This window comes from Citrus sinensis, chromosome 3 (genome assembly GCF_022201045.2).
Source record: "Citrus sinensis cultivar Valencia sweet orange chromosome 3, DVS_A1.0, whole genome shotgun sequence".
Taxonomy (NCBI): Eukaryota; Viridiplantae; Streptophyta; class Magnoliopsida; order Sapindales; family Rutaceae; genus Citrus; species Citrus sinensis.
The window spans coordinates 16,174,118-16,200,597 of record NC_068558.1 but is presented as its reverse complement, the minus strand read 5'-3'; the positions used below and the strand labels follow the sequence as shown (position 1 = coordinate 16,200,597).

General features: G+C 29.1%; 2 protein-coding genes across 6 annotated transcripts; both read left to right on the top strand.

The window, feature by feature from the left end:
- The first annotated feature begins 396 nt into the window (after positions 1–396).
- Positions 397–26,456, top strand: LOC102619505 (probable fatty acyl-CoA reductase 4). 4 transcript variants are annotated; one of them, XM_052438471.1, is made up of 10 exons: positions 397–556; positions 661–764; positions 844–1,046; positions 1,165–1,265; positions 1,882–2,074; positions 3,106–3,267; positions 3,367–3,448; positions 25,554–25,823; positions 25,965–26,092; positions 26,213–26,456. In XM_052438471.1, the coding sequence occupies exons 1-10, from the start codon at positions 478–480 to the stop codon at positions 26,226–26,228; spliced, it is 1,338 nt and encodes a 445-aa protein (XP_052294431.1). In that variant the 5' UTR covers positions 397–477; the 3' UTR covers positions 26,229–26,456. The 4 variants fall into 4 exon arrangements, with proteins under 4 accessions (XP_052294431.1, XP_052294430.1, XP_052294429.1 ...); XM_052438470.1 differs by having other exon boundaries at positions 26,210–26,456; XM_052438469.1 differs by lacking the exons at positions 25,554–25,823; positions 25,965–26,092; positions 26,213–26,456 and adding exons at positions 3,583–3,852; positions 3,998–4,125; positions 4,221–4,489.
- Positions 22,356–24,178, top strand: LOC127901350 (fatty acyl-CoA reductase 3-like). 2 transcript variants are annotated; one of them, XM_052438474.1, is made up of 5 exons: positions 22,356–22,511; positions 22,627–22,721; positions 22,801–23,003; positions 23,122–23,222; positions 23,860–24,178. In XM_052438474.1, the coding sequence occupies exons 1-5, from the start codon at positions 22,433–22,435 to the stop codon at positions 24,072–24,074; spliced, it is 693 nt and encodes a 230-aa protein (XP_052294434.1). In that variant the 5' UTR covers positions 22,356–22,432; the 3' UTR covers positions 24,075–24,178. The 2 variants fall into 2 exon arrangements, with proteins under 2 accessions (XP_052294434.1, XP_052294433.1); XM_052438473.1 differs by having other exon boundaries at positions 22,357–22,511; positions 22,618–22,721.
- Positions 26,457–26,480: the final 24 nt, after the last annotated feature.

Here is a 26,480-nt window from a genome sequence, read left to right as displayed (position 1 = left end):
CATGTTATTGAATCATTTTCATATTATAAAAATTAATAAATATAATAATTAATTAATACTTAATTTCAATAATTAAAATATTAATAAATTTAAATAATATTAATTTAATTTTAACATTAATATAAAATAATATTATTTATATAATACATTCCATATTACACTAAACATAATATTGTATTACAACCTTAATGCAATGCACGTTAATATAATATAGCATAATACAATATTGTGTGTCAAACGCAATCTTAAAAAATTTACTATATATTTATGATACATAGTAAGGTTGGCTAATGTCAGTATTTTTTACCTAATAGCAAGGTTGGCTAATGTCAGTGCTTTTTATATTTTTTTTCACACCGATGCTCTTTTCATTATTGTTATAAAAGCAATCATTGGCATATTAGTATCTTGGTATGAAAAGCTCTTCTGCTGCCTCTAATTCTTGCTCTGTTTTCTTTTAAATTAATCTTGTACCCAATGGAATCATTTAGCGTTCTCCAATTTCTCAAGGACAAGACAATTTTAGTCACTGGTGCCACTGGCTTTCTAGCAAAGAGTATTAACATGCATCTCTTCATTTAACTCTCCCTCTCTTCCTTCCCCATTGATGTTTACTATTTTTTTTTTTTGATTTATTGCATTTGTCAATTATTGTTTCAGTTTTTGTAGAGAAGATACTGAGAATTCAACCAAATTTGAAGAAGCTCTATCTTCTCATAAGAGCAGAGGACGATAAGTCTGCTAAACAACGCATGTTTCGTGAGGTAAATACTTTCTTAAATATAGCTTTAATTTCTTTTTAAAGATCTAGAAATCTCATAAACATAAATAATTTATGAATAGGTGATAGAGAAGGACTTGTTTAGGGTGCTGAGGGATACATGGGGTGACAGTTTGGACTCCTTCATACTGGAAAAGGTAGCTGCAGTGCCTGGTGATATTTTGTATGAGGACTTGGGAATCAAAGACTCTAATTTAAAGGAAGAAATGTACAGACAAATAGACTTGGTGGTAAATGTAGCTGCTATAACAAAATTTGATGAAAGGTATCGACACACTTTAGTTTATACTTTTTTCTATCTCTAACTATTTGACTATGCTCTATGCGTATATATATGACCTGAGAACTGACCTTTATTTTTTTTTTAATTCTTTTCTCTGTAGATATGATGCTTTATTGGACACCAATACAATGGGAGCTTTCCACGTTTTGAGTTTTGCAAAACATTGTACAAAAATACAGATGCTTGTCCACCTGTCAACGGGTAAATATATTACGTATTTTTTTTTTGAGATGAAATATATTGTGTACTTGCTTGGCCTGAGAAACCGATTTGAAATTATTCGATATTACAGGGAATAACAAATAGTTTTTTTTTCTATTTTTTCCTTTTTTTTAAACCCTTCTGGCTAAATGTGACTCTCTATTCAAGCTTAAAATTTTTTTTTACCGCTTGAGCTTATGACAATAAGCTTCTAACACCGCATTGCAGACCTGGTTAATTAAAAATATCAGAGAAAGTGCTTGATTTTAAAATTTAAGGTAACAAGGGATGGTCTAACAACAGTAAATGCGACACTCTCACATGCAAATTGATTATTGGTTTGAACCTAAACAAATCAAAACTAATTAATTTATTTGTTAAAATATCATTTTTGTCCTTGCATCGGTGTATTTTTTTTTTGTTATTTTAACATTAAAAATACCATTCGGTTTTAAAATTTTATCAAGCCTCAATTGGTGAAAACAATTTTTACAAGGAATTGAAAATAACTAACTAGGTATACTTTCTTTCTAAATGGCTAGCTTCCATTTTTTATTCCCCTTTTAACATTGCTTGTTTCGCCTACTTCATGAGTTAATTCATTTGGACTTTTCAGCTTATGCGTGCGGCGAAAAGTCGGGACTAATTCCTGAGAATTCATTTACAATGGGTGAGATGGTGAAATGGCCACGTAAATTGGATATCATGGCAGAAAAGAAACTAGTGGAGAAAAAATTAAATCAACTTCAAACAACTGGTGCAGCTGAAGACGAAGTCACATCAATCATGAAGGATCTCGGCACGGAAAGGTTTCAATATAGGGTCTACTAAGTTATATTTACTGTAACTCGCAATCGAATCAAACAAATCCATATCATTTAAGCCTTAATATATTGTTAAATCATAATAAACAAATTCATATTATTTTGGTTTAAGTCTATGGTTAATCTTTTATTTTAAAAGTACCTCAAAAGACCCTTGATATTAAATATATTGTACTCATACCCTTATTGTTTCTCTATTTTTATAGTACTATCCTTACAACAATCTTTTTGATATATTAATTTATCTATAAAAAAATGCTAAGTTGTTAATTAACCTTAAAAATAAAGTAAAAATAAATGCAATTTTTTTTATTATTTCAATTTTAGGATGGATCTGTAAATTAGTTTTTTTATAAATAATTATTAAAACGATTATAATTGCAAGGGTATTAAAAATTGCTTTAAGTTAGCAAATATTGATTTATTTTAAATAATTAGAAAACTTGTTTAAGGGCAAAAAAACTAAGAGTTCATTCACACTAATAAATTAATAATTATTGGTTAATTTGGTAATAAATAATTATGGGTTAATTTTTAATTAATTTTTCAATAGATTAATTAATTAATATCTCCAAAATGACAATAAGGATATTATTGTGAAAGAGTAAAAAATAAGGACAAGAGTGTCACATATTTAATAAGAAGGGTATCTTGAGATATTTTTTAAAATATAAGGACTAAAACAGTATTTAACCTAAAATATAAGGACTTTTCAAGTATTTACCCTTAAATAAAAAAATTATAATAAATTGAGAAAAGCACATGACATCTTGTGTTTTGCAAAATGATCTAAGAGATCTCTTTGTTTTTAAAATTCATCTCACAGATTTCTTTTTAGATAATTAGACATAAAATACTATTGGTCATTATAATTAGAACTTAGAAGGCATAATTATCCTAAAAAGAGTCTATTTGACCATTTTTAAAAATAACAAGTTCTCCAAGACCATTTTGCTAAAGTATGAGAACAATGTTGTCGTTTTCTCTAATAAATTTAATTTTTACTTTTATTACAGGGCAAAATGGTACGGATGGCCAAACACATATGTGTTTACAAAGGCAATGGGGGAAATGCTATTAGACCACTATAAAGACAATCTTCCTATTATCATTATACGCCCAACCATGATAACAAGCACATACAAAGAACCATTCCCGGGTTGGATTGAAGGTTTGAGGTAAATCTTATTTTAATTAAATTTCTAATTATAATATTTCTAATATTTAATTTTTATTAATTTTGAGTAATTTACTTTCTCTTTATTATGTCATTTCAGAACAATTGATGTTCCACTTATTACTTATGGTAAAGGAAAAATAGATTGCTTACCTGTCAATTCTCAGACAATACTTGATTTGGTGAGTTTTAACATTTTAATAAAGTGATCAGGTCCAAGCTAAAAAAAAAGCAAGATAGAAAAAAAAACAACTCTAATGCATTATTTTCTATTATACAAAATTTATGTAAATTGATTTATGAAAATTGTATGTAGATACCAGCGGACGTGGTAGTGAACTCAATGATCATGGCAATGGTGGCAAATGCAAATAATCCATCATCTCAAATGATTTATCACGTTGGCTCATCCCTAAGAAACCCAATACATTTCTTCCAAATCCACGAGTTTGCCTTTCATTATTTTACTAAAAATCCATATATTGATAAATATGGAAATCCAGTTATAGTTGGTAAGGTTAAAGTACTGGATTCGCCGGCTAAATTTCACAGATACATGGCCGTCCGCTTTGTGCTACCACTAAAGGTTTGTTGTAGCTGAATTTAATTAAATTGAATAAGGGTTTTAATTTGTTGTGAGTAAACCCTCTAGTTAATGTTAAATTATCATTAATTTTTGTACTCATATTTTACTTTTTAATCTCCCCCCCCCCCCCCCCCCAATTTGAAAGGTATTAGAATTGGTGAATTTAGTCTTTTGGCGACGTTTTGGCGACATTTGTAATGAGTCTAATCGAAGATTGAAGTTGAACATGAGATTGGTAAATCTTTACAAACCCTACCTGTTTTTTCAGGGCATGTAAGTATATATGCTTTACTTCTATACTAGCAAATTTTTACAATTAGTTTTTATCAAGTTAATTGACAATTAATTTTTGCTTTGCAAATGGACAGCTTTGATGACACAAATTCGGAGAAGTTGCGAATGGCAATGAGAGAGAGTGGCATGGAGCTGGATTCATTTAATTTTGATCCAAAGAGCATTGACTGGGAAGATTACTTTTTAAATGTTCACATTCCTGGCCTTTTGAGATTTGCAGTCAAATAACGAGGGAAGCAAGGATTTTTATTTTTTAAACTATGTATACGTATATATGTGTACACACACATTATAATAAGATGATATTTATATTTATAATAAGAAATTTATTAGAATTGCCTTAGATGATATCTATTATAATACAGCCTAATTTTATACTCTCATAAATAGAAGAATATCTACTCCATTTATATCATTGGAAGAGAAATCTACAACCACCTAATAAATAAAACTATGCCTTCATAATAAGTCAAACTCTCTTTTCAGACATAAGTATGGTGTAATAGTTACATCTTTACAATAATTCGACGGGCTGAATCTTTCCTGTACTATTAATGAAGTTCAGGCTTCACGTTGTCTCGCAACATTGATTAAAAACTACGTCTGTAGATATAGATTAACAATGTTTTTTTTAATCTTTGTCCGCTAGAGGAAAATTAGGGGTATTAACAATTTTGTTATCATAAGAATCAAATAGTGGTTGGGCTTGAATTATGGGCCAAAGGCTCACATTACGATTGTGATGAAAATACAGTTTTGGATCAAATTTGAGTATTGTTGTTATCACGCTTCTAATATCCTAATGAAACCCCTTCTTTGAATTTATAGTTTCATCCATGTATAAAATTACATGAAAGCCCACATGATTTATAAGGAAATTGGTATCTAGGTTTTGATTTATTTTAATTTTTTCTTGTTGCGTTTTGAAAGGTTTGTGATTGTTGTTTTGCCCATTGATTCGATTTCTTTTGGAGGCCAGAATGAAAATTTGGGGAAAGTTGAGTTAGTATATGAACTTTTGGACTGGGCTTGTAAGATGCCATTTCCACCCCACTAAAATTCTAATAGAACTCCTCCCCCGTATTAAAATTTTGAGTTTTGATCTTAGCTCGCACGCACATTGTAAGGAGTACACACCTGCATATTCTTGGAGTAAATTTTTGAGTCAATTTTAGGTAAATTTTTGGACAGTATTACAAAATAGGGGAAAACTGTGGTACCGTGCCACAGTTGCATTCAGCCATTGTTTCTCAATGGACCCTACCCATCCAAGTGGATCCAACGGCTGGATGCAACTGTGGCATAGTACCACAGTTGCACTGTAGTCGGACCCTACAAAATATATGTAAGTAGATTTTTATTAAATTTCATATTATGATATATTTGTAGATTGTAACAATTTCACGTACCGTAAGTAGTTATTTAAACTTCTAAAAAAAGCTATTTAAAATAAAAAGTTCTTTTACGATTTTACCCCTTTTTGTTTGGTGAATCTATTGTTGCAACGACTCTAATATCACAATAACTTTATCTACTACTATGTGGCCGCTTCTTTGTTAGGGTTTATTTCTTGGTTGTAGGCGGATTTTGTTGAAAAATAAGAAAACCACTTGCGTTTTGCTAACAAATGTCAAGGTTAGCCGAAATGTTGGATTCAAATTTGGAGAATTTTTCAAGATTGGCCAAAGAAATACCAAACTCCTTGACATATTTGCATGGGTTAGGTGGAATAGTACTACCTTCAAGCCTATAAATTGAAGCCATTTCTTCATTTAATAGTATCCCAAAATTTGTTAAGCTTATAAGTTTTTAAGCTTTTGAGAGTTCTGAAAGTGTGAGCAATTGGAGAGTGTGTGTGAGAGAACTGAGTGTATTTGGGTTCTGGGAAAGTGAGATTTCTTTACTCAAATTTGTACTCAAATAATTGTTAATAATACAATTATTTTTCTCTTGCTCCCGTGGACGTAGGCATATTGCCGAACCATGTAAATTTTGTGTTCTTTATTTTTCTATAATTATTTGGTGCACTTGATTCCGCATTCCGCGCACAACAGATTTGATTTTTGGCTTTCATTATGAGAAATCAAAACAATTAAGTTACCATTAGAGATAGTTTTATAATAGTAATGAAATGCCAAATTACGAAATATTTTATTCATTTTAAATGATTAAAAATTTTAAAAAAGAGGTTCAAAACCCTACGACAGAACATGAAATGAAATTTTACCCAAGAACTTATATTTTATTAGCGTATATATGAATAGATATGGATTCCATATCGATTTATTTTGTGTTGAGCAATAATATATAAGGTTCTGATCGGTGGGTACTGAATAAAAATGTAAAACTCTGTGAAAACGCATGGCATGGGTCATTTGAAAACATGTTTCACTATCCCATGAATATGGGTGTTCATGAAGTAATCTTTCCAATCAATGAACTCAGGATAAAGGAAAATATAGCAATCTCCATCCCGGTCTCTCTTGTGGTCATTCTCAATTTTTCTGTGTTTCTGCCATCAAAGCTGTATAAAATTAAGAATAAATTAATCATATGGTAAATAAATTCATCAAACAAATAATACTTAATATTAATTTAATCAGCAGATTGATGATCACCAAAACAAAGCTTAAGTGGCATTGGATAATAAGTGTGGTCCATAAATTTCTACCAATGGCATCACAAAATTAGTCTTCCTACTCTGGCCATTGATCATGCCCTCAAGGTATTGACAACATAATGTATTTTGCCAATTGTAATCTCTGCAGGTAAAACCGCTAAGTTGAAGTGATTAGATTAATTATATGAAAAATTAGTAATAATGTAACATTATTTCTTAATTTAATCTGATGTGTAATTAGAACAAACCTTTAGTGGTAACAAGTAGTGAATTTTCATGTATCCATGAAAGCTAGCCATTCTGCTGAAAATTATAGCCTTGTTAGCTTAACGGGCTTTCCATTGTTATCAATCCATGGCATCTTTGTGAAGTAATCGAAGCTGTAATCTAGATTATTCATAAATGTCACAGGATTTCTTGAAGATGATCCCGCTTGATAAATATTGACATAAGAAGATTGTTTTGCATGAGCTACCATGGCAACAATCATTGCATTCACCACCATGTCAGCCAGTTTCTGCATAATAAGTTAGATTTTTGTTCTGTTTGATAAAATATTTCGAAGTTGCTGTAGGTTACAAACTGTTTGTCCAAACTACAAATTTATGAAATGATTGAGTTTAAGTCCCTATACGAACTCCACCTCTTGCATAAATATTTATTTGTAAGTGTGGGCACCAGGTCTTATAAATTAGGATTAGATTTTCAAAATATGTTCTATAGATACTAGGGGAGGGTAAATCCATTCCAACCCGACAGACTCAACTCAACTCAATCCAACCTAATTTAATTTTGATGGGTTGAGTGAGTTATTATGGATTAATTGGGTCAATTTTTTCAAACCCAATTAATAATTAGGTTGGGTTGGATTAATTATGATGAACCCATCTAACCCAACCCACCTACATAAACAAGAAAAAGAAGAAGAAGAAGATGATGATGAAGATAATTCTTAATTGCAAAATCTTAAAAATCTAAACGGCTAATTTATTTTTTATCCTATTTTTTTATATAAAAGAGAATATTTTGTTCTTGTATTTACTACTTTAGACTCTAACTCCAAAATTAAAATCACGCTTAAATCTCAATTCTCAATCAACTAAGGTACTTTTTAAATTTATTCATTCTATATTCTTTTAATTTTCTTTATCGAATACTAGATAGTGAATAGAATTTTCGTAATATAATATTTTTATATTTGATTTCAATAAATTTTATTCAACTTTCGTATCCTTTTCTTTATTTAATTTTAATTTTAATTTGATTTCAAGTCTTTAACCCAATCAATCCAACCTAACCCAATATGATAATTTAAGGGTTGGATTGGGTATAATATATTCATTTAATTGAGTTAGGTTAATTTTATTTTAACTCATTTAATAATGAGTTGGATTGGGTTTTTACAAACCCTATCCAACCCAACCCGTGCCCAGAAACCCAAACTATGCACCGTGCAACTGATCTATATTCTACAATTTTTTCAGAACATTTTGGCCATGCCTCGTGCTGTGCTATAACTTTATAGATTTACGGTAGACCCCCAAGTGTATGTCAATAAATTGTAATAAAATTTTTTTAAATAATTCTTGTACTTAAAACATTTCTCTAACTGAAGGTTAAGCAAAGTAAAATACTTCTTCAACTCACCACATCAAAAACAGTTTCAATGTCTCCAACCAAGCATGGTAATTTTCCTAGAGCGGGTCCCGCAAAAAGGACATTGATGGTTCTGTGTAAACAAAATAAAAGTTCAGAAATCTAATTAATCACAAATTTAAAGAAATTCATATGAACCGTTTTATTTCTACTAAATTGAAATAAAATCATGCAGATAATATAAATTTCTTTTCATTTATTTCTGTACTCATCGGTTTTATAGTACGTAAAAAAATGTGAAGACAAATAGACAACAAACTGATGAAGAATTAAAAGAAAGAGAGATTTCGACTTTGTAAAAGCTTTTAATGCCATCACTTAATCTGAATTTTGATGCCGGAAGCAACAAAATTTACCTTAGATCTTCAGCCCAATCGGGAAATAGTTGTTTGTAAGTGCTACTAATAAATTATATATATATATATATAATTTCATTTGCTTATCACATCATTTGATTAAGATATATTGATTACCTTTCTTCAAACTTTGTTGGCTGCGGAATTAATGATGATATCTAATTCATTCCACATCTTTTCTTTTAAATCAGAGTCTTTGAATCCCAAATCCTCACAAGAGATGTCGCCAGGGACTAGAGTAATCTTTTCTGATATAAATGAATTGAAATTCGCACACCATTTTTCCTTCATAATCTTGAACAGGTCATTCCCTAACACCTGTAAATAAAAGTATCGAAAATTTCTATATCACTACATTATTTTTGTAACAGTAATTGATGGAATAAATCTTAAAAGCGGAAATCAAGTATTAATTGCTTAAAATAGACAACAAATTAAGATTAAGCTTTATACTACTTTCGCTCTAGATAAGGGTAAATTAATTATCCTTTAGTCTCTAGATTTGGATCAATTACCCAGTTACCCTTTATTTTTTGAAATATTACCGAAAACGTCTCTATCGTTACTTCCATATATAGATATTGAACTTAAATTTTCAAGAAGTAGTATTTTTTACGATACAACTTAATAAAATTCAAACATATTTGGCATGCCACATGTGAATTATTGAGAGAATAATTAAGTATATTTAAATGAAAATATATGTATATCATGGACATATTGGGTGAAAATACAAGGATTAATTGACTAATTGGTTCAAATCCAAAGGATTAAAGATGCGTTTACCCTTATGAATAATACTGGGGATGTAAATCTCACACAAAGTATTATGTATAAATTAATGTGACACGATTGCCTGATTGCCACATGACCCCATATTGTCTGTTTTCATTAAGAGAATTGAATTTGTGTTTCTATCTAACCAGTAGACATTGATTGTACAAAAAATTTGTATTCTATAAGGACAAAAATTCAGTGATAAATTGATTTTTTAATGAGCACTGAATTAATGGTTATTAGATAAGAGAAATAAAAAAATAAAACACAAAATAAATCTTAATTCATTAATTTTTTATCTAGTAAAAACTAAGTTTAGCACTGAATCCTAATTCTTCTAGCAAATATAAATCTAGTTTGCCCAGCATAATATTCTCCTGTACGACCTAGTTATACAAACTTGCTAGGATTTTGTATAAAGTACTCAAAGTAACGGTTAAAATATGAAATAAACAAAACACAACTAATATATATATATATATTAATTGGGAAATTTATTGCATATGACAGGGATCATATCCATATTTGGATAGAGCCATGAGCCATCACTGGTAGATAGAAAGTGTTTTATTGGTGCTGAAGAGTATGTTTAGAATAATGGCTCTATCGTGTTTTATGTTGAGTGAAAATATGAACTTAAAATATCTTGTAAATATAACGAAAGGAAAGAAGGAACAGTAAAATTTGCAGAGACGATTTCTTTTGCTCTACGTATTAAGTTAGGTAAATATGTATACCTAATTACGTAAGCGTATTGTGGCTGACTCAGTATCGGCGGCTCTGAGAAGAAGAAGAAGAAGTTTCTTCATGTTTGGTTGAACCCTCAAAATTTTCTCCACAAAAACTGTACCATCAAAAGGAAACTCCATTTTTCTTTTTAAGAATGCTTAGTTTAAACACACACACAAAACAGAGATTAAATGAAATAATACTTCATGATAGACTGATAGTTTAATCGTTGTAATAAAAAAAACTTAAGTTATCTCAAACGCTTCCATTGTATCATTGCCATTCGTACAAAAATTCAAGGTTGCACCGGTGATTAGAATGGTCTTATTGTCAAGAAATTGAACAACACAAGTGAACTTCATCGGAAGAGACAAGTTATGAATCGATTAATATTGATGAGACAAGGATGAATGAGAAGTACCCGAGTGCTCTTCTGATCGTTCGTTCATATAAAGCGGAAAATTTATGATGAGGAAGAGCACTGTCTGCAAAATAATGTCGTGATTGGTGATTAGGTAGAGGTTTGCTTCAATCGTTAATTACCATTAATTTGTCACTATCATGTTAGACAGTGATACATGTCATAGAAATTTAACAAGGATCAGTTTTTCATTCATCGAAGAAAACTTCATCGTGGATACCAATTAGTTTATTTTGTAAATTCTTTGGACTTGATATAAATATTTTAATATTGAATGCTGCTAGTGCTGAAGTAAGCTTTACTTAGTTTTTTATAATTTTTTGTCACACTTACATTTATAATAATTTACGATTAAAATTTTATTATTACTAATTATATGTTTCTAAAAAAGTATTAAATCGAAATCCATTTCTCGGGAACCATCCCAAGTCGAAAAAAATCCATAAGCATTAATTAATGGAGCAGTTGTGAAACTTATGTTTTGATGCCTGAAGATTTTACAACCAGTGACCAGTCTATTATTTTCTCTTTAAGTCTGTCATGTTTTTATTTAATTTAAATCCCCTCGAACAAAAGTCCTATCTCCACCCCTCGTGGGAAGCAAACTTAATTAACAGTTGTGCTATGCTGAGTAAACGTATCATTGTTGATAGATGAGAGATAGTAACTAGAGGTAGAAATTGAAATGAAATGCAAGAAATTTTATTCATTTTCTTATAATTTTAAAAAAATATGGTTTGAAGAAATAATAATTTAAATTGTAGCTACCTTTAAGTGTTGCAATTCTCAAGGGCGAGGAGTGTCGGAATTCCACTGTCTAGTTAGATATGGTTGATGGATCAGGATTTTCTCCTGATCTGATTTCCTTCTGAGCAAACATACATGTGGTGATTAGTTGTTAATAAAATAAAAAAATAAAGAAATTAAATCTTATCCATACACTATCACTTAAAGACACATGGCACAAGATCTTTAAAAGATCACGAGAGCTCAGATCAGGAGAGGATCTTTTTCCAATGGTTGATGAGTTATACACAGTCTTATAGAGTGTTGATCTAGTGTCTAGAATTCTGAACTTTATTAAAATTTAAAAAAATTATTAAATTATATTTTTTAATAGTATAATATCATTATATTATTAAACTACGTGGTTTAATAGTTTTTGCAGTTGTTACTCTATTAATCCATGTAGTTTAATAACTTTTCTGGACTTTAACCAATCCAAAATTTGGATATTATCATTTGTCTACTTTAAGAATTACAATGTATTAAACTACTATAAAAAGTATTGTAGGTTATCATTTTAATACTAATTTTTTACAAAACTTGTCGTTTTACAAGATTTCTATTAGTACGATAGTGGACCAGTTAATTGATTAATAAAATCCTCATTTTACCATGGAAAAACTATGCAAATACAATTATCAAATATTATTTTCAAGGGTGGGCAAATGAGCAGATTCTAATTGATCCACCTCAAAAAATTTGGGTTCGGATTAGTTTTGGATGAAGACTCTAACTCGATTAGCTTAGATTTTGGCCAACTTGATCGAATCAATCATGTTCGAACTGGCTCAAACCAGATCTGATATGAAAATCCAAAAAAACCAAATTATATGTTCGGGTTATATTTCTCTCAAATCGATTAATCGAAATTCGATTAGGTTGATCTGAATCTGATCCGAACCCAAATTTGCCCACACCTAATTATTTTCATAGGATATAGGGATTGTTTTTAGCTACTTTATATTTTGAATTATAGTATTGTAATCGTTTGTGCATTACCTTTTTCTTAAAAATTCATATAACTAGCCAAATTAATATTTAATCAGTCAACTAGCTGTTGAACTAACTGCTAATGAAAATGTAGTAAAATAATAGGTTTTATAAAAATATAATAGTAAAATGATAGAGCACCATATTTCTCGTAGTCATTTGATATATTATAATTCTTAAAATAGTTAAATGATAATAACCATATGTGTGTGTGTGTGTGTGTGACAAGTGTATCTAAAATTAAGTAATGATATGGTTCAGGATCTAAAATTTTATTAAAATTTGAAAAGTTGTTAAGCCATATGATTTTGAAATATAATGTTACTATATCATTAAATCATAAGACTTAATAATTTTTTTGAATTTTAATAAAATTAAAATATTTGTATCTCAAATAATATGAAATCTTATGAATACGTCTGAAAAAAATCCATTGCATTAAAGAACACATCCGTGAAGTTCAATATTTGAACATAGGGTATCAAAGGACCTACTTCGATGCCCACCGACCCTTCGGTTTGGGCTACAGTTCATTAATTTCACAACAGCTAAATTGCCATTAATTTCCGCTAACTGACATCTTAATATTTGTTGGGGGGGGGGGGGGGGGGGGGGGTGGTGGGGGGGGGGGTGGTGTTGGTGGTAATGTATGGACCATTAATTGTTGAAGTACTTTGTTGGACAAAATCTTACCATATAATTCATTTCTTTGAGCAACCTCGACCATATGAGGAAATATCACACTTGATGATTGATAATAATAAGTTTAGTGTTTAAATCCGATTAGTTGGTGTACTTTATATTCGGTGGTGATGCATTATTGCTATAATCAGTGTCGGTTCTACAAAATTGGAGAACATAACCGAAAAATAACCATTTATTTAATCTTTTCTCAACATAAAATAAAAATAACTTATTAATTAAATTTATAGGTCCCATGACATCGTATATAAAGCATTTCCTTCTTGCTTCATTTTTCTATGGAGTTGTTCCACGGAATTAGTTATGATATACTAATAAATATAAACATCCAAAGATCTAACTCGTAAGTACTGAAAGCCAGTTTTAGTCCCAATTCATATTTGAATTTGCCTATGATTCTATGTCTTTAGAGTTGATCTAAGCTTATACTTGGCTCAATAACGATTATCAGCCAATGTAAGATTATTTTTTAATTAGTATTTCCACGACATGCAAATTGGCTTTTTTGATATAAAAGCCAAGTAGCTAATTGACCAGAGTTGATTCAAACTTATATATTTAGCCCAAGAATTATTATAAGAAATCAGTATCAAACCATTACATGGCAAAAATTGTCCACAGCCGTGCGTCAACCCAAGGATATTCAATCACTAGAATCTCGTCTAAAATAACTCAAAGTTACTATTGGTCTCTTGTTGCACATAGCTATTTACATGAGACCATTATGCATAAACATATTTAATTTCAACGGTGAATTTAGAAAAAGATTTATCGAGGATTAGATTATATAACAATGAGATATAAAAATTAAAATTTTATGAGTTAAGAGTTTATAAAGGTTTTTTAAATAGATTTAACGAAACTAAATTAAATAATAGTAAATCTAACTATATGGGTTACTTTGGGTTTTTGTTTTTTTAAACAAAATGTGGGCTTTTGTAATTCTCAAAGTTAAAGTTTAAATTTTATATATTTAAGATTTTAGAGTGGGACTATTGGCACCCCTCTAAATATCTCTCAACACCTCTTTTCTTTATTAACTTCATTAAAATATTTAAAAATACTATAAAATTCTTTTAACACCCCTTTAATGACAAAAATACCCTTAATTTAAATTTATTAGTATATACCCCATTGTTTAATTTTTGATCCCTTGATTGTGGATAAAATTTAATTTTTTATCCCTTGTTTAATTTATTAGTATCAAATTGTCTAATATTATCATTGACTAGCTACATCAATTGTTTCTTATATGGTAACTTCATCAAACACCAAATCCTTAAAAGCACTTATATTAGTTTCGTATGGTGTTGCCAAGCCTTCTGCACATGGTTCATAATACTTGATCCAGGTGAAGTTGGAAGCATGAACACCTGCAGAAAAAAGCCATAGAAAAATTAGTCCAATAATAAAGATATTGCACCATAATTTGAATTTCCAAAGTTTTACATATCTATATGAAATGAATTCTATTAACAAATCTAATAGTAATGATTTTATGTGAGAGCGTGATAATGGAACAAATCTAAGAGGAATGAATGATTTTATGTCAATGATAATAGCAATGATTCTATTAACAAATCCAATAGCAATAAGGAATTTTTAAGGGGAAAAATTATTTGATTTTGAGTGGGGGTTTAATTAGAAATTGTCTTATTATGTAATTTTAATAAAGGTTAAAATTGTAAAATAATTAAAGGGGTCTTAAGAGGTATTTAGAAGGGTGCCAATAGTCCCACTCAAGATTTTAAGGGGCTATTTTTATAAATTTAACTAGGGTTACTTTAATAGATTTACGGTGCATTTACTAAACCGAAATTAGAATGGGTAGGAATAGGAATGGGCTAGATGGGGATGGAAAATGAGAGAATAAGTTGTTTCCTTAAACTGTAAGAATTGGAATCGGAATGAGTTAGATTGCCATTAATGTGCTTACTTTCTCTTCGAATTGGAATCATAATGAGTTAGATTGTAACAAATTACTAAAAAGTATTTACTGAACTATTGTTATAATTATTATTTTATATTTCAATTATAGTGATTATTTATTCAAAAATTATTATTGTTAATAATGTATTAATTAATTGTAATTTTTTATTAATTAATTGCTAATTATTTATAAATTAATAGTAATAATAATTATTATATTAATTAACTATAATAATTGTTATAGTAATGTATTAATTAATTATAACTGAGGACAAAATGGGTATTTTGATTTTGTGGGGGGTAAAATGGTCATTCCTTGGAATGGGAGACTCATTCCCACACCCCCGGGAACTAATCTCATATTTCTCATTTCCAAGTTGGGGTGGGCCCCACGATTCTGATTTCCAACTCTATTTTGTGAAGTAAACACTGTTAATGATTCTAATTCCTCAATCCGGAAAGTAAACACACCAATAATCGAAGCTAATTAATAACTGGAATTTGAGCCCTCTGCTGATCATGAGGTGGGTCCACCTTAATTAAAAACGAAATAAGAGAAATGAAATTGTGAGATATAAAGTAAGGTTAGTTGCACAGGATTTTTCTCAAAGACCTAGCATTGATTATGAGGAGACATATTCTCCTGTTATGGATGCAACTATATTTCAATTTTTAGTTAGTCTCGTAGCCTCTGAAGGACTTGATATGCATCTTATGGATGTTGTGAATGTATATCTATATGGTTCTATTGATGCAGATATTTGTATAAAAATTCCCGAAAGATTTAAAATGCCAAAAGCAAACAAATCAAAACCTCGTAGTTTATATTCTTTGAAACTGCAACGATCCTTGTATGGATTAAAACAATATGGGTGTATGTGGTACAATTGCCTAAGTAACTATTTATTGAAAGAATGATATGTAAATAATCCAATTTGTCCTTGTATTTTTATTGAAAAAATCTGAAATTGGATTAGCAATAGTTGCAGTATATGTCGATCATTTAAATATTATTGGAATTCCCGAAGAGCTTTCAAAAACATATTCTTGTTTGAAAAATGAGTTTGAAATGAAAGATTTTGAAAAAAAACAAAATCTATCTTTGCTTACAAATTGAGTATTTGCCAAATAGAATACTCTTACATCGGTCCACATACACTAAAATTGTTTTGAAGCATTTTTATATGGATGAAGCCGATCTATTAAGCACTCCAATGGTCGTGCAATCACTTGATGTAGAAAAATATCAATTTCGTCCTAAAGAAGATGGCGAAGCAATTCTTGGTCCTAAAGTACCATATTTAAGTGCAATTGGTGCATTCATGTATCTTGCAAATTGTACTTGACCTGATATTGCATTTTCAGTTAATTTATTAGCAAAATATATTTCTGCACCAACTCGTAGGCATTGGAATGGTGTAAAGCATGTATTTCGCTATCTCCGTGGAACAATTGACATGGATTTATTTTATCCAAATGGATCAAAGTCACCACTAATTGGATATGCAGATGCTGGATATCTCTCTGATCCATATAAAGCTTGATCTCAAACGTTATTTATCTTTGGCAATAGTGTTGTATCATGGCGATCAATGAAACAAACAATGGTTGCAACATCTTCAAATCATTCAAAAATATTTGCTATTCATGAAGCCAGTAGTGAGTGCATTTGGTTAAGATCAATAATACAACATATTTGAGAAACATGTGGATTTTCATCAATTAAAAATAACCCCACAATAATAGATGAGGATAATGTAGCATGCATTGCCCAAATTAAAGGTGGTTATATAAAAGGTGACAGATCCAAGCATATTTCACCCAAATTCTTTTATACACATGAACTTTAAAAGAATTGTGATATGGATATTCAACAAATATGCTCAAGTGATAATAAGGCAGATTTATTTACAAAATCCATACCAAAGGCAACATTCAAAAAGTTGGTACACAAAATTAGGATGCGTCAGCTCAAAGATTTTTCTTCAAATCTTGAAGAATCTATGTCAAGATGAGGGGGATATACTTATTGGGGACAATATTTTATTTTAGAGGAAATTTTATATGTTGTACTCTTTTTCCTCACTAGGTTTTTATCCTATAGGGTTTTTCCTAGTAAGGTTTTAATAAGGCAACTCTATATCTCCAAAATTATTTAAGACAATGAATAATGTACTATTTTTCCTTTACTAATTTTTTTCCCTAAGGGTTTTTTTTAGTAAAGGTTTTAATGAGACATATTTTTTGTAATGAACATCCAAAGAGGAGTGTTATGAATTTATTAAAATGAATGTGAAATTGAAAGTCAATTGACCTTTTCTTCTCGTCCTTTTATTCTTCATGTGATTGCATGCATGATGTTTAATTTAATTAAATCTTCCTTGAATTGTTTCAAGTAAATCTCTTTATTGCTTTCCCTTTTTGATTTCTTCAAGTTAATCTCTTCTTGAATGCTCCGATTTAATTCCTCTTTAATTCCATATTGTACCGAAAATAACAAAATATAAAAATTACAAAGCCCATCACATGCTTGCCATTAAAAACGATGACAAAATAATTGCTTCCTTTAATATATGCTAAGCTTGCCATTTAAATTGTCAAACGCTCTCCACGTGAATAGCTTGAAATTGAAAGCCAATTGACCGTTTCTTCTCTTCCTTTTATTCTTCACGTGATTGCATGCATGATGTTTAATTTAATTAAATCTTCCTTTAATTGTTTCAATTAAATCTCTTTATTGCTTTCCCTTTTTTATTAGTTCAAGTTGATTTCTTCCTGAATGTTCCGATTTAATTCCTCTTTAATTCCATATTGTACCTAAAATAACAAAATATAAAAACAACAAAGCCCATCACGTGCTTGCCATTAAAAACGATGCCAAAATATTTGCTTCCTTTAATATATGCTAAGATTGCCATTTAAATTGTCAAATGCTCTCCATGTGAATAGCTTGAAATTGAAAGCCAATTGACCTTTTCTTCTCTTCCTTTTATTCTTCACGTGGGTGCATGCATGATGTTTAGTTTAATTAAATCTTCCTTGAATTGTTTCAATTAAATCTCTTTATTGCTTTCCCTTTTTGATTCCATCAAGTTGATTTCTTCTTGAATGTTCCGATTTAATTCCTCTTTAATTCCATATTGTACCTAAAATAACAAAATATAAAAACAACAAAGCCCATCAGGTGCTTGCCATTAAAAACGATATAAAATATTTGCTTCCTTTAATATATGCTAAGCTTGCCATTTAAATTGTCAAATGCTCTCCACGTGAATAGCTTGAAATTGAAAGCCAATTGACATTTTCTTCTCTTCCTTTTATTCTTCACGTGATTGCATGCATAATGTTTAGATAAACTTAATCTAGTTATTTTTGTTATTCTTTTTTTATAAAGAAAAACAATACTTTAATTTGTAAAAGTTTAACTAGATTGATGAAATAATTATTTTGTTTGTCATTGATTTTTAAATTTGATAAGTATTTATTAGACTCAAATATTTAAGGGTATTAATGGCTTTATAATGATTAAAATGTCGTTTTTAGATGATCATTTAAACACTTCAAAAAGAGCTTCTCATTAAAAAAAAAAGATCTTTTACTATGATCATCCAAACAGTAAAAATAAGCTAGATTTTTTACTTATCTTTTACTTTTAAATAGAAGTAAAAGTAAAAACTAACCCAATCAGGCCCTAAGTTTTTAACTTAAACTTAATAGAACAAAATATATCTTCAGAAATTTTTTAAACATAAGGAAATAGCAGTTGCTTTACCACTCACTGTACGTGAGTAAAGGCCAAATTTACTCTTTCTCCTCTATTTGTCCATGATTGCATAATTAGCGATGATTCTCATGATTGAAAAGACTATTGTTGATCGTATGGCCGTTCATGTATATGCAACTAGAACTCTCTAAAGTAGTTATTTCAACTCGCCACGTGTCCCATTACTTGATTTCTATGTAATTTTAAATCAATAATATAATATTGATAACTTTTTAATTTTATTTTAATATTATTATCTTGATGCTATGGAAATTTACCTTAATTTCCTCGTCTTCTCCGTCTCTTCAAGTCTTTTTCTTAGCATAAATATAATAATATTAAATAGCACTTAAAAATTATCAATATTTTTATTTTAAAAATTACACAAAAATTAAAATAATTGGAATCTTAGCGAGAGGAAAAAGTACCCCTAATGGGTGACTATCGCTCGCACTCCTCAGTTATTTAAAGTGATCAGCTAGTTTTAAACACTATTACTAGGTTTCCACTCTTGACACGTATTTCATTTTATTCCATTTTTTTGTGCAGTTTTAAAATAATGATAAAATATTGATAACTTTTAGTTTTGTTTTGATATTGTTGTCCTTTATGCGAAGGAAATTCACCATTATACGCTTATATCTCACTCTCATTAGTTTTTTTTTTTTTCCTCTTTGTTGAAGAAAATGAAAAACCTACATGCATTTATGGTGCCATTTGGTGGTTACAAATATTGACAATTTAGAAGAGTTGGGAGTTGCATGCACACATTTGTAATTAAAAAAAAAAAGAAGAAAATGGTTACTAATTTCTAAGATTTTTCAGTGCGATAATTAAATGCATTCATAGTGAATCTCTATTACAAACACCAAGCCATTTCTTTCGGTGTATGCATCCCAAAATTATCAATTCATTTCCTCTCTCAAGAGCAAGAAGCCGAGAGTTTGAGGAGCGAGAGAATTAAGAACTTTGAATAAACTCTTGAATAATTAGTGAGTGAAAGATTATGTGTATTGAGGTTGTAAGTATTGAAGTTGTAAGCAGTGAGCTAAAATACTCAAACACTTGAAATTTTCATTTCACTAGTAAAGTTTTATCTTTTTATCTTCCTTTTAGACGTAAATTCTCGTTCCCCTATGTGATTCTGATGTCTTAATATTTCTTAATTCATTTTAGTTGTGTGTATGGTTCAGCTATCAATTTTCTAAAAGTGGTATCGGAACCATTAGTTATATTGTTAAAAGTTGGGGTGCTCTTCACAAATATGATATTGTTCACGTACACAACATTATTCACGCATACGATATGATTCACGTGAAATAATGGAAAGGATTCGAGGATTTTACAGTGCAATATTTAGTACTCTTGGTTGGAAAAGTGTCCACAATATTGTTTTGGGAAATTATCAGCCATATACCCTTAAATGACACCAGTATCAAACGCGCTACAACACTTTTCAAGTATATCACTCGTATACCCGAAGTTGACAAAACACTTCTGCCGTCCACCAATCTGTTAACTGCCGTTTGCAAGCGCTGACATCATAAGGGTAATCTAGTCTTTTTAAAACAAAGACCAGTCATCCCATTTACCTAGTAAAAAATGACATGTCATATGATATATATTGATAAAAATGACATATCATCCCATTTATCAAATAATTGTTAATAATTGCTTAAAAAAGCTACATTACAACCGAATCTATTCCTCCAAAATTTAACCTAAATTTTTGAAGATGTACTCCTTCAAGCGGCAACTGAAAATTTTGATGGTATAATATGTATAATTGTAAATAATATGTTGTTAATAAGTTTTATGGTATAATATGGATATTTTTTACGTATAATTGTTAATAATATGTACCATTAATAATTCATATTTTTTTAATAAAAAATGTATTGTTAATAACAAAATAAAAAAAATTGTATTGAAAATTTGCATTAATTTTTGGGATAAATTTATCTTTTTACCTCATTTTGAGTTTTAAGGGCGAAATAGTCAATTTGCCACAATTCTGTTAACTTTCTAACGGTAGTTAATGAATTGGTGGACGGCAGAAGTATTTTGTCAACTTAGGGTATACGAGTAATACACTTGGAAAGTATTGTAGCACGTTTGATACGGATGTCATTTAAGGGTATATGACTAATAATTTTCCTATTATTTTTTAATTTTAATTGATCGAAACAGCACACGTGTCTTGTCTTATCCGGCCTTGTCCCTAATTTGAATTAATGCCTTCTTTTCACATGGCTATGCCGTTAGGATTTAGGGGCATCCGGCCATGGTATAGACGTTTGATGTTACTTGATGGATCGGTACATTAAATATTTTAGGCGAAATATTTATAATATTAGGAAACTGTTGGCTGTTCGGATTAACACATTAAGAATGGGATTAATATAATAAAAAGTATATAAAATAAATTATGATTGGGATAGAGTTTAGAACTAATTGTATTAAAACTTATTCATATTTTAAATATAATCATTTAGTTTTGTTATTTAATAATTTATAATAAATTTATATTTATTAAATATTAATTTATATTTGTATCTAAATAAAAGTTTAATTTAAATAATAATATAAACAGTAATAAACTTAAATATTTAATAAATAAATGATAATTAAATTAAAAAAATTGATTATTTTACATTAAATATGAAAAACGTATTTTAAGTTTGTTTGATCATTTATTAGATAATATATAAAAATAAACTTGTAAATTTTATTTTATCATTTATTATTTTCTGAAATATTAAATTTAGAAATAATTTTAAATTAAACAATTATATTTACATTAATAAATAAAACTAAATTTATAATTTAATATTATATTGTTTTATACTATGATATATCTTATATTTATATAATTCTACAGTATTATATTTTTATGATGTAATATCAAACTATACTAAAATATAATATTAAATTATACTATATTATAATATCATTATACTATATTATAGTAACTAATATATATAAATAAATAATATTATTCATAATATAACATAACATTGCAAAATTTTACTATTTAATAATAGCATGTTATTGAATCATTTTCATATTATAAAAATTAATAAATATAATAATTAATTAATACTTAATTTCAATAATTAAAATATTAATAAATTTAAATAATATTAATTTAATTTTAACATTAATATAAAATAATATTATTTATATAATACATTCCATATTACACTAAACATAATATTGTATTACAACCTTAATGCAATGCACGTTAATATAATATAGCATAATATAATATTGTGTGTCAAACGCAATCTTAAAAAATTTACTATATATTTATGATACATAGTAAGGTTGGCTAATGTCAGTGCTTTTTACCTAATAGCAAGGTTGGCTAATGTCAATGCTTTTTACCTAATAGCAAGGTTGGCTAATGTCAGTGCTTTTTATATTTTTTTTCACACCGATGCTCTTTTCATTATTGTTATAAAAGCAATCATTGGCATATTAGTATCTTGGTATGAAAAGCTCTTCTGCTGCCTCTAATTCTTGCTCTGTTTTCTTTTAAATTAATCTTGTACCCAATGAAATCATTTAGCGTTCTCCAATTTCTCAAGGACAAGACAATTTTAGTCACTGGTGCCACTGGCTTTCTAGCAAAGAGTATTAACATGCATCTCTTCATTTAACTCTCCCTCTCTTCCTTCCGCATTGATGTTTACTATTTTTTTTTTTTTTCATTTATTGCATTTGTCAATTATTCTTTCAGTTTTTGTAGAGAAGATACTGAGAATTCAACCAAATTTGAAGAAGCTCTATTTTCTCATAAGAGCAGGGGACGATAAGTCTGCTAAACAATGCATGTTTCGTGAGGTAAATACTTTCTTAAATATAGCTTTAATTTCTTTTTAAAGATCTAGAAATCTCATAAACATATATAATTTATGAATAGGTGATAGAGAAGGACTTGTTTAGGGTGCTGAGGGATACATGGGGTGACAGATTGGACTCCTTCATATTGGAAAAGGTAGCTGCAGTGCCTGGTGATATTTTGTATGAGGACTTGGGAATCAAAGACTCTAATTTAAAGGAAGAAATATACAGACAAATAGACTTGGTGGTAAATGTAGCTGCTATAACAAAATTTGATGAAAGGTATCGACACACTTTAGTTTATACTTTTTTCTATCTCTAACTATTTGACTATGCTCTATGCGTATATATATGACCTGAGAACTGACCTTTATTTTTTTTTTAATTCTTTTCTCTGTAGATATGATGCTTTATTGGACACCAATACAATGGGAGCTTTTCACGTTTTGAGTTTTGCAAAAAATTGTGCAAAAATACAGATGCTTGTCCACCTGTCAACCGGTAAATATATTACGTATTTTTTTCTTGAGATGAAATATTTTGTGTACTTGCTTGGCCTGAGAAACCGATTTGAAATTATTCGATTTTACAGGGAATAACAAATAGTTTTTTTTTTTCAATTTTTTCCTTTTTTTTCCATTTTTTCCTTTTTTTTAAACCCTTCTGGCTAAATGTGACTCTCTACTCAAGCTTAAAATTTTTTTTTACCGCTTGAGCTTATGACAATAAGCTTCTAACACCGCATTGCAGACCTGGTTAATTAAAAATATCAGAGAAAGTGCTTGATTTTAAAATTTAAGGTAACAAGGGATGGTCTAACAACAGTAAATGCGACACTCTCACATGCAAATTGATTATTGGTTTGAACCTAAACAAATCAAAACTATTAATTTATTTGTTAAAATATCATTTTTGTCCATGCATCAGTGTATTTTTTTTTTTGTTAGTTTAACATTAAAAATACCATTCGGTTTTAAAATTTTATCAAGCCTCAATTGCTGAAAACAATTTTTACAAGGAATTGAAAATAACTAACTACGTATACTTTCTTTCTAAATGGCTAGCTTCCATTTTTTATTCCCCTTTTAACATTGCTTGTTTCGCCTACTTCATGAGTTAATTCATTTGGACTTTTCAGCTTATATGTGCGGCGAAAAGTCGGGACTAATTCCTGAGAATTCATTTACAATGGGTGAGATGGTGAAATGGCCACGTAAATTGGATATCATGGCAGAAAAGCAACTAGTGGAGCAAAAATTAAATCAACTTCAAACAACTGGTGCAGCTGAAGACGAAGTCACATCAATCATGAAGGATCTCGGCACGGAAAGGTTTCAATACAGGGTCTACTAAGTTATATTTACTGTAACTCGCAATCGAATCAAACAAATCCATATCATTTAAGCCTTAATATATTGTTAAATCATAATAAACAAATTCATATTATTTTGGTTTAAGTCTATGGTTAATCTTTATATTTTAAAAGTACCTCAAAAGACCCTTAATATTAAATATATTGTACTCATACCCTTATTGTTTCTCTACTTTTATAGTTTCCTTACAACAATCTTTTTGATATATTAATTTACCTATAAAACAATGTTAAGTTGTTAATTAACCTTAAAAATAAAGTAAAAATAAATGTAATTTTTTTATTATTTCAATTTTAGGATGGATCTGTAAATTAGTTTTTTTATAAACAATTATTAAAATGATTATAATTGCAAGGGTACTAAACATTGCTTTAAGTTAGCAAATATTAATTTATTTTAAATAATTAGAAAACTTGTGTAAGGGCATAAAAACTAAGAGTTCATTCATACTAATAAATTAATAATTATTGGTTAATTTGCTAAGAAATAATTATTGGTTAGTTTTTAATTAATTTTTCAATAGATTAATTAATTAATATCTCCAAAATGACAATAAGGGTATTATTGTGAAAGAGTAAAAAATAAGGACAAGAGTGTCACATATTTAATAAGAAGGGTATCTTGAGATATTTTTTAAAATATAGGGACTAAAAAAGATTTAATCTAAAATATAAGTACTTTTCAAATATTTACCCTTAAATATAAAAAAATTATAATAAATTGAGAAAAGCACATGACATCTTGTGTTTTGCAAAATGATCTAAGAGATCTCTTTGTTTTTAAAATTCATCTCACAGATTTCTTTTTAGATAATTAGACATAAAATACTATTGGTCATTATAATTAGAACTTAGAAGGCATAATTATCCTAAAAAGAGTCTATTTGACCATTTTTAAAAATAACAAGTTCTCCAAGACCATTTTGCTAAAGTATGAAAACAATGTTGTCGTTTTCTCTAATAAATTTGATTTTTGCTTTTATTACATGGCAAAATGGTACGGATGGCCAAACACATATGTGTTTACAAAGGCAATGGGGGAAATGCTATTAGACCACTATAAAGACAATCTTCCTATTATCATTATACACCCAACCATGATAACAAGTACATACAAAGAACCATTCTTGGGTTGGATTGAAGGTTTGAGGTAAATCTCATTTTAATTAAATTTCTAATTATAATATTTCTAATATTTAATTTTGAGTAATTTACTTTCTATTTATTCTGTCATTTCACAACAATTGACTTTCCACTTATTACTTATGGTAAAAGAAAAATAGATTGCTTACCTGTCAATTCTCAGATAATATTTGATTTGGTGAGTTTTAACATTTTAATAAAGTGAATTGGGCCAAGCTAAAAAAAAAAGGAAGATAGAAAAAAAAAAAAAAAACTCTAATGCATTATTTTCTATTATACAAAATTTATGTAAATTGATTTATGAAAATTATATGTAGATACCAGCGGACGTGGTAGTGAACTCAATGATCATTGCAATGGTGGCAAATGCAAATAATCCATCATCTCAAATGATTTATCACGTTGGCTCATCTCTAAGAAACCCAATACATTTCTTCCAAATCCACGAGTTTGCCTTTCATTATTTAACTAAAAATCCATATATTGATAAATATGGAAATCCAGTTATAGTTGGTAAGGTTAAAGTATTGGGTTCGCCGGCTAAATTTCACAGATACATGGCCGTCCGCTTTGTGCTACCACTAAAGGTTTGTTGTAGCTGAATTTAATTAAATTGAATAAGGGTTTTAATTTGTTGTGAGTAAACCCTCTAGTTAATGTTCAATTATCATTAATTTTTGTACTCATGTTTTACTTTTTAATCCCCCCCCCCCCCCCCCATTTGAAAGGTATTAGAATTGGTGAATTTAGTCTTTTGGCGACGTTTTGACGACATTTGTACTGAGTCTAATCGAAGATTGAAGTTGGCCATGGGATTGGTAAATCTTTACAAATGCTACCTGTTTTTTCAGGGCATGTAAGTATATATGCTTTACTTCTATAATAGCAAATTTTTACTGTTAGTTTTTATCAAGTTAATTGACAATTAATTTTTGCTTTGCAAATGGACGGCTTTGATGACACAAATTCGGAGAAGGTGCGAATGGCAATGAGAGAGAGTGGCATGGAGCTGGATTCATTTAATTTTGATCCAAAGAGCATTGACTGGGAAGATTACTTTTTAAATGTTCACATTCCTGGCCTTTTGAGATATGCAGTCAAATAACGAGGGAAGCAAGGATTTTTATTTTTTAAACTATGTATACGTATATATGTATACACACACATTATAATAAGATGATATTTATATTTAAAATAAGAAATTTACTAGAATTTCCTTAGATCATATCTATTATAATACAACC